Raw genomic sequence first — 8555 nt, 5'->3', positions numbered from 1 at the left:
TTTGCCAAGTTCTGATCACAGAAATTAAGCTTTCCTGGTGCCCAGCTTGGAATCCTGCCTCATTCACTGGCCCTTTACCATCCCCATTTATTGTCTGTTTTCCTTTCTCTTCTGGGAAGGACATAGGAGTACTTGTCAGTGGTCACTGATGTTGCTCCTGGCCTTATTAACATTAGATGCGCCCTGAGGACTTCTCCTCTTACAAGAGTGAGGTGCATGGTGCCAGTTGAGGGCTGGAAGTACGGGCTGGTGACAGCGAGGGGGTGAGTGCTTTGTCTGAGGCAGGCATTGGTCATACTAGATGTTTCCATATATATCTCTGAACAGCCCTTTTCCATAGGTGTCAGTGCCAGGGTCCCCAGTACCATCCCCACTTCTAGTGACTGACTAGGACTCAGGAATCAATATATAATTCTCACAGCTAAGGTTTTTTTTAAAGATTTATTTATTTATGCATACAAAAACTGGGATACAGGCCAGAGGAGTGGGGTGTAGGGAGGTGAGAGGATTCAGTCCCTGGCCTGGGAAGGTGACCCACATGGTATAGCAGACCTCTCCTGACCTTCCTCCTGCTCTCCTTAGCAGTATATTTGAATAGATCTGCCTGTTCTGCTCCCCACTTTGTCTCTGGTGGATCCTGGTGAAACCTCTCACCCACTGTAACTCTGGCCTACACTCCAGTTCTTGCATGCATAAATAAATAAATCTTAAAAAAAAAAAAAAGATTTATTATTAGTGTTGTAAGGGTACACGCTGAGGGGAGAAGGATGCTGGTGGAGTCTGGAGCAATTCTTGTGCAGGTTTCCTATACTCCCTTCCATTGGGGGGTCACATAGCATACTCCTTGGCAACAAAGTGCAGCAGCATGCGATACTTCTGCTCAGGGAGCCTATTTGAGGTTCAGCGCCTTGGATTCTTTGGGGGCTAGTCATGTAGGCATGACACCTACCAAAATTCTAAGGGAAATCAAAAAGGGAGTGGGTGTTAAACAGGTCATACTATATGTACAATCTCTGCACAATTGTTATTTTTTAAATGTATTTATTTATGCATACAAGAATGGGGATATAGGCCAGAGGTACGGAAGGGTAAGAGGATTCACCAGAGACAGAGCGAGGAGCAGAACAGGCAGATGTACGAAAAATACTTCAGGCCCCTGAAATGTCCCAGTAGAGGTAGAAGGAGTTTCCTCACAGGGCTTACTGCTCTTTGAGCCTTCCTGTCTCACCCCCAGGCCTGAGATCCTGAAGCATGAGATGAAGGTGTTCTTCGTGAAATACAATGACCCCATCTACGTGAAGCTGGAGAAGCTGGACATCATGATCCGTCTGGCCTCTCAGGCCAACATCGCCCAGGTCGGCAGAAGACAGTGGCCAAGGACCTGGGGTTTGGTGTTGACAGCAAGAGTCCTGTGGTTTGGGGGCATGGGACTCTGTAAACAAGCACTCAGCAAATGTTAACTGATATTTTTGTACTAAAGAATTTGCTCTCCCTAGTAGTATTTTTCTACTAAAAAATTTGCTTTCGCTGTTACTATCATCTATCAACCTGTTAAAAAGTAGTGGTTATGTAGCTATATTAGCAAGATCAGTCTAAAACAAGGACTGACCAATGCTGCGAGTTAATCCTTCCTTTCTTTCCTCTTGGGTCATCTGACATCTCTCTGCCTCCCTTAACCCTTCCACTTTGAGCAAGAGAGAGAATCTGATTCTTCGAGGCACCCTTGGGTACTTGATTGCCCATAGTGCTCTGGGATCTCAGGTCTGGGAAAAGACAGGATGTCCCGAAGATCAAGGTCTGTCTGCTGAAAACCCTCTCTTCTCTGTTTGGGTCACAGGTATTGGCAGAGCTGAAAGAATATGCAACTGAGGTGGACGTGGACTTTGTGCGGAAGGCTGTTCGCGCCATCGGCCGCTGTGCCATCAAGGTGGAGGTGAGGCTCTGGCACTTTGTCCTGGACAGGGGAAGTGGGGAGAGAAAGGAAGCTGAACGCAGGAAACCAGTCTGATTTTAACAGAATCTTCCAGCTGTTGGCAGTCCAGGAAGCCCAAGGGCCACTGCTGGAGCCTGCAGCACCCATGTGCACATTTGATTGTGTTCTTTTCACTCTGTAACCTTTAGGCCTTTGAGTTGCCATGTATGAAATTCACCCATCATAATAATAGGTCCCCCTGCAGCATTAGCTAAGACAGTGGGGCGAACTGGTGGTGGCCCGGATAGAATTGACTTTCAGCTTTGTGGATTCTGGACAGGTACTCTGCCTGTTGAATGTTTTGACAGGTTTCATGATTCAGTTATACATGGGCTACGTTTTCCAAGCTCCCACAGGCCATCCAAATGCCTGTGTCCTGGCATTCCTTCCCTCCCACTCACTGAATTTGACTTCTTAAATGACCCACTTCTTCAGTGGGTCATCTGGGGGCTAGAGAATCCTGGCATCCTGGGACAGCTGGACAACCCAGCCCTAACCCGTGAGGTGTTTTTCCCTTGGTACCTGTGATGTGAAGAGAAATCTTTCCCACAAAAGCATTAAGCAAGTTGGAATAAAGGGGACTGAGAGAGAAGGATGGTCCAAGTGGGACTCTTAAAGGGGTTTTGGTCATAGGAGCCCATTTTGGAAAACAAGTAGAAGTGAGGTAGGGCCGGACTAGACCACAGTCATTCTCTCCTCAGGGAGATCTAGAGGAGCTCCAAGGACCCCCTCTTATGAGAAGTTCTGCCCCGACCTTCCCCTTAGTCCAACTCAGTTGCCTTGTGTCCCTGCCATTCCAGGGCCATCATCTTGTGCTTATTTTCCACCATTACTTGAGATAATGTCCTTTGGGTAAAGCATGGCTGAGCCCTTGGCCAAGGTATAGTCACTAGACTGCTGGCCGTGGGTACAGGGCTTTGTCCACACTCTCCTTACACAGCAATCTGCAGAGCGCTGTGTGAGCACACTGCTGGATCTCATCCAGACCAAGGTCAACTACGTGGTCCAGGAAGCCATCGTGGTCATCAAGGACATCTTCCGAAAGTACCCAAACAAGTACGTGCCTGCCGCTCCCAGTGAGAGTGATGTGACTCTTTTGGGGCCAGAGAGAGTGGGAAGGAAAAGCAAGGAGGAGCCTTTCCCCACTTCCTTACATTTCTTCCACACACAGTATTCTCAAAAGAAATCCCTTGTTTTATTTTTCCTGAACTGCCTAGCCTCTGCTCCTTACACCAAAATAAAAAAATGTAACAAATGCAAGTCAAGCCCCGTTATTCACCTTTCAGGGGCTTGTAGGGCAAAACCCTGCCAGGGACCTGTCTTTTTTGTTCTCTGCTGGGCATCCCCAGAGTTGCCCTTCACTTGCTCATATGCCAGTTGTGCCCTGATCTTCAGGTATGAGAGTGTTATCGCCACACTGTGTGAGAATCTGGACTCCCTAGATGAGCCTGAGGCCCGGGCTGCCATGATTTGGATTGTAGGCGAATACGCTGAGCGAATTGACAATGCGGACGAGCTGCTAGAGAGCTTCCTCGAGGGCTTCCATGACGAGAGCACCCAGGTGAGTTGTCAGGCAGCCAGCTCATGACTGGCATCTTGGCACTACAGTGTCCCTCCTTCACAGAAGTCTTTCCCTAGGCCAGCATGTCTCAGGACCCTGCCCCTGTTAACTGCACACACTGAGAGGTGCTGTGTGGGTGATAGATGGGGCCTCTCTCTCACACGTGCTCCAGTCCCTAAGAGGGATGTGTGAGGACTGACCTGTGACTGTGGTATGCACTGAATGCAGGCAAAAGTTCCTGTGTTTGTTTCAATTTCTTATTTTTCTTTGGGTAGAGAAAAGTCTTATTTTCCATTGCTTTCCTCACTGCCCATTTCTTCCTGAGATCTCCAATAGTATTTTTTGGCTTCTTGGGAATACTTCAGGAATAGTTAAGAAATATACCAGCAGACACACATGGGGACATACATAAGCATGTATACAGATAGCAGTGTTTCTCATTACTCATGGTTCTATAAAGTCACCACAAATACTGAATTAGCAAGTATTGAACCGTGATCTTAGTAGAAATATAGAATTATTTTTCTACAAGGCTCTGGTCACAACATTCTTGTCAACTGGTCAGCCAGTGTTATGTGTGTTGCTACTTAAAGACGCCTTATTCAGTGTCACTTGCTCATGACCATTGACCCTGATATGGCCAACAGCACTCTTAATGCTTTCCTAATTCATGTGTTTTCTCTATAAATACATTCACAGCCTTCCTGTGCTCAGGAACACTAGACACCACTTGAACACTATACTTGAAAACAATTCTTTTTTTAAAGATTTATTTATTTTTATGCCTTTAAGAACTGGGGTGGAGGCCAGATGTGGGGAGATGTGAGAGGATTCACCAGAGACAGAGTGGGGAGCAGATTGACTGAAACACACTGCTGAAGGGAACAGGGGTGAAACAGGAAAGGTCTGCTGCACCATGTGTGCCAGCTCCCTAGCTTGGGATCGAACTCAGGCCACAGTGGCAATAGCACAATAGCACCAGGGACTTTAATCCCTATGTACCAGGGAGACCCATGCTTTGATCTTTTAAAAAAACACTGCTAGGGGCCCTCCCTGGTTGCACAGCAGGTTAAAGCACAGTGCCAAGAAACTAAAGCTACTTCCACATGAGTTCGATCCCCGCCCTGGAGGTGATCCACATGGCACGGCAGATCTCTCCTGACCCGCCCACTGCTCCCCTCAGCAGTGTACTTCGTCATTCGGCCTGTTCTGCTCCCCATTCTGCTGAATCCTCTCACAACCCCTGCACCTCTGGCCTGTACCCTAGTTCTGTATGCATAAATCTTTTTAAAAAATAAACAAAAAACTAAAAAACACTGCTATACATACCTTTGTAAGACACACCCACCAATATAGCTGAAGAATAAAGTCTTCAGCTATATTGAATATTTAGATAAAGGTACCTGTGCACTAGAGACTTGGGTCACTTCTGAGTTCCTTTGGTGTAGAGATTGTTCAAATTTACATCCTGTCTTGGATGTGGATAATCTTTATTCCTTTTCAGACTAGTGTAACCTCAGACTTTATTTATTTTTTTTTTTTAAAGATTTATTTATTTGTGCATACAGAACTGGGGTACAGGCCAGAGGCTCAGGGGCAGTGAGAGGCTTCACCAGAGACAGAGTGGGGAACAGAACAGGCAGATCAACGAAGCACACTGCTGAGGGGAGCAGCGGGCGGGTCAGGAGGGGGGTGCCACGCCATGGTGGTCACCTCCGGGGCAGGCGGGAATCGAACTCATGCGGAAGCGGCTTTAGATTCTCAGTGCTGTGCTTTAACCCGCTGCGCCACCAGGGAGGGCCTCAGACTTTATTTTTATCAATCAAATGGATAACAAAGGATACCTCAGTGTAGTTTTGTTTTGCATTTCTGTTCTGATTGGGGTTGTTTGATTTGTTTTCCCTTTTCTGTGAACTGGGAACTGTCTACTCATACACAAGGGCTTATAAAATGTCTGTAAGCACAGAAATCTTAGTTGCCCATCTGGGACAGTGCAACCTAGCAGATCAGAACTTTACCTTGGAAAGAGAATCCCCAGAGCTCAAGCCCCTTTTCTGCCCCTTCCCAGCTTGGTGACTTTTACAACACTCATCCTCTGCTTCTCTGAACCTCAGTTTCCTCCCATAAATGAGAGTCATAAGACTTTTCCTCATCCTGTTAAGTGGGATGCCATGTCCTAAATACTTGCCCTGTTAAGAACTAACTAACAGTAGTTTGGTGACAGTCAGAATTGGTTTAAACGCAAACTGATCCAGGCAAAAAAGGAGACCAACTGTAGCTGGCATGCCCAGAAACTGTATTCCTTTCCCGTGCCCCTGGGTAAGGGTGCTCAGACAATGGTATTAAGCTATCTCTGCCTCCTTGGGATGGCTTCTCCCATAAGTGCAGCCACAGTGGTCAACACTTCAGCTTAGCAGCTCCTAAAATTGCTTTCTCTCTAGTAGTTTCAGCAACAGTTGGCCTGTTCACATTCTCCTGAATCTGTAACGCCATTTGGCCAGTCACATGCCCACTGAAGGAGGCAGAGAGAAGGGTGAAAGCCAGCATTTTTGTTAGCAGAAGAAAATAGCTTCTGGGCAAGCAAAAGCAGCAGATGTCCATCACAAAGTAATAGTAATATTTCCCACCAACACCCACTCCCAGATGCTGCCTGCTAGGTCCAACTGCCAGCCGGCCCCAGGGCCGCCTTCATTTCCCCATGCCAGCCTCTCTCTCTTGTCTGTGAGAAATAAAGTGTAGCCTGGGGTGGCTTCTGTACTCCAGTCAGTCTCCCAGGATTCCTGCAGGGGATGTCCTATGACAGGTGATTCTGCTCACCTGTGTAATATATGTCTAATATAAAGATATTAGAGTATATCTTTGCATCTTTTCCTTTCTCCACCAAGCCTGCTAAATAAAAAGGCAGTGTTAAAAAAGTTGAACAGGGGCCTCCCTGGTGGCGCAGGGGTTAAGACTCAAGTCAAACTATTGCCGCCACTGCAGCATGAGCTCAGTCCCCTGTCTGCCCAGGTTGCTGACCCATATGGTGAGTCACATGACCTCTCTCCTGTCCGGCCTGCAGCCCCCCTCAGCATTATATTCCAGTAGATCTACCTGTTCTGCTCCCCACTCTGTCTCTGGTGAATCTTCTTACCGCCTCGATCTCTGGCCTACTCCCCAGTTCTCGTATGCATAAATAAAATGATGTTTGGGGAAAAAAAAAAAAAAGAAGTCGAACAAAGAAAAATGGATCAGGAGTCTGGTAAGTCTGGTTTGGGGAAGTGAAACAGGACTGTGAAGTTTCTGGCCTAGGCTTCTCTTGTAGGCCTACAAGAGTGCTAAACTTACCCACCCTGTTTCCTTGTCTCCAGCACAGGGCTCCTTCAAAGTATAATTGATGACGTGTGTAAACTGCCTACTTCCGTGCTCAGCAAACAGTAACTGGGTGGTGATGTTGTCATTAAGCAGTCTGCTCCCTTTGTCTCCTGAGTTCATAACACAGTTCAAAGCTTTTTTTTTTTTTTTTTAAGATTTATTTATTTATGCATGTGGTACAGGCCAGAGGTGTGAGGGATGAAAAGATTCACCAGACACCACAGGGAGCAGAGCAGGCAGATAACTGAGACACACTGCTGAGGGGAGCAGCGGGGAGAAAGGAGGGGTCTGCTATGCCATGTGGGTCAGCTCCCTTGCTGGGGATGGAACCATGCTGCAGTGACTATGGATAGCTTCATAGTGCTGTGCTTTTAACCCCTTGTGCCACCAGGGAAGGCCCACAGTTGAAAGCTTTAATAAGAATACTTAATACGGGCCCTCCCTGGTGGCGCGGTGGGGTAAAGCACTGCACTAAGAAGCTTAAGCCAATTCCGCATGAGTTCGATCCCCGCCTACCCAGGAGGAGATCCACATGGCATGGCAGACCTCTCCTGACCCACCCACTGCTCCCCTCAACAGTGTACTTCATCAATCTGCCTGTTCTGCTCCCCACTCTGTTCCTGGTGAATCCTCTCACCCTCCACAAATCTGGCCTGTACCCCAGTTCTGTATGAATAAATAAATAAATCTTTAAAAAAAAAAGAATACTTAATACTTTACCATTTGGGGTTTTATTTGAAATTATCTCGAGTTCTGGCCAGTCTTTCTAGTCAGGAGCAGGGAGCTGAGGAAGTCTTGACCAGAGTAGTACAGCTGTCCAGCCTGCTTCATGCCCATTGGACGGTTAGGGTGGGCATCATTGCAGGAGGGCTCCCCTAAACATGTGGGTCAATGGGGAATGGTGAGGGATAGGGAAGCTGGGCTGTGGCCAGAGCTCCAGGCCACCAAGCAGACTTGACTGATGAGTGAGTCCAGCCGGCCGGCTGACCTGATGGGGAAGAGTGGCTGACGGTGCCTGTGTGGTGGTCATGGTGATAGTGATCATCACATAGGCGGTGACAACAGTTGTCATCATGATGACGACAGATGATACATGTCATGATGATGACATTTATTTTCTCATCTCTTTCATTAAGCCATGAGATATAGGAGGTATAGATGAGGAAACAGACTTAAAGAAGTGAAGTGACTGGTCCAGGGTCCCCAGCTGGAAAGTAATAGAACAAGAGTCCGAGTGAGGTGTACTCTAACTCGAGTTCCAAGTAAGCTGCCACAAGTGTTTTCAGAGCCCATGAGAACTACCTAAAGGAGGCCACACATGTACCTCATAGACTGAGGCTAAATGCCATCTTCTCTACCACTGAAAGGGCTGCAGCCAAGCCTCCTGCCTTGGAAACAACTGGCCCGCTTCTGCTCAGCCACTGGCCAGTGTGGAGCCAAGTTGCACAGACTATGAATCCCTTAATCCCAGAAACAGACCTCACCCCCTGTGTTCTGCCTTCTGCTGTCAGCCTGTCTATGTACAAGGGTAATTAAGCTATTCATTTCTGTAAGTGCCTTTCTGCCAGACAGGCCGGGAGGTGCTGCCAGCCCCACGCCTGCCTTTCTGCCGCAGACCTGTCCTGGCATGGCACGGCCCGGTACGGCCTGGCCCTGTCTCAGAAGCCT

General features: G+C 47.7%; 1 protein-coding gene across 3 annotated transcripts in view; it reads left to right on the top strand.

Annotated features, from left to right (window-relative positions):
* AP1B1 (adaptor-related protein complex 1, beta 1 subunit) overlaps positions 1-8555 on the top strand; it is a 48549-nt gene that overhangs the window by 27277 nt on the left and 12717 nt on the right. For all 3 annotated transcript variants that reach the window (XM_012730983.1, XM_012730984.1, XM_004690876.1), the window contains 4 exons: positions 1235-1355; positions 1838-1933; positions 2913-3028; positions 3368-3533. In XM_012730983.1, coding sequence (XP_012586437.1) covers positions 1235-1355; positions 1838-1933; positions 2913-3028; positions 3368-3533 — 499 coding nt within the window. The remainder of the gene's footprint in view (positions 1-1234; positions 1356-1837; positions 1934-2912; positions 3029-3367; positions 3534-8555) is intronic.

This window comes from Condylura cristata, unplaced genomic scaffold (genome assembly GCF_000260355.1).
Source record: "Condylura cristata isolate star-nosed mole 26May11 unplaced genomic scaffold, ConCri1.0 scaffold00029, whole genome shotgun sequence".
Lineage (NCBI taxonomy): Eukaryota > Metazoa > Chordata > Mammalia > Eulipotyphla > Talpidae > Condylura > Condylura cristata.
Note: the sequence above shows the minus strand (reverse complement) of the source record. Positions and strands in the feature narration are given on the sequence as shown.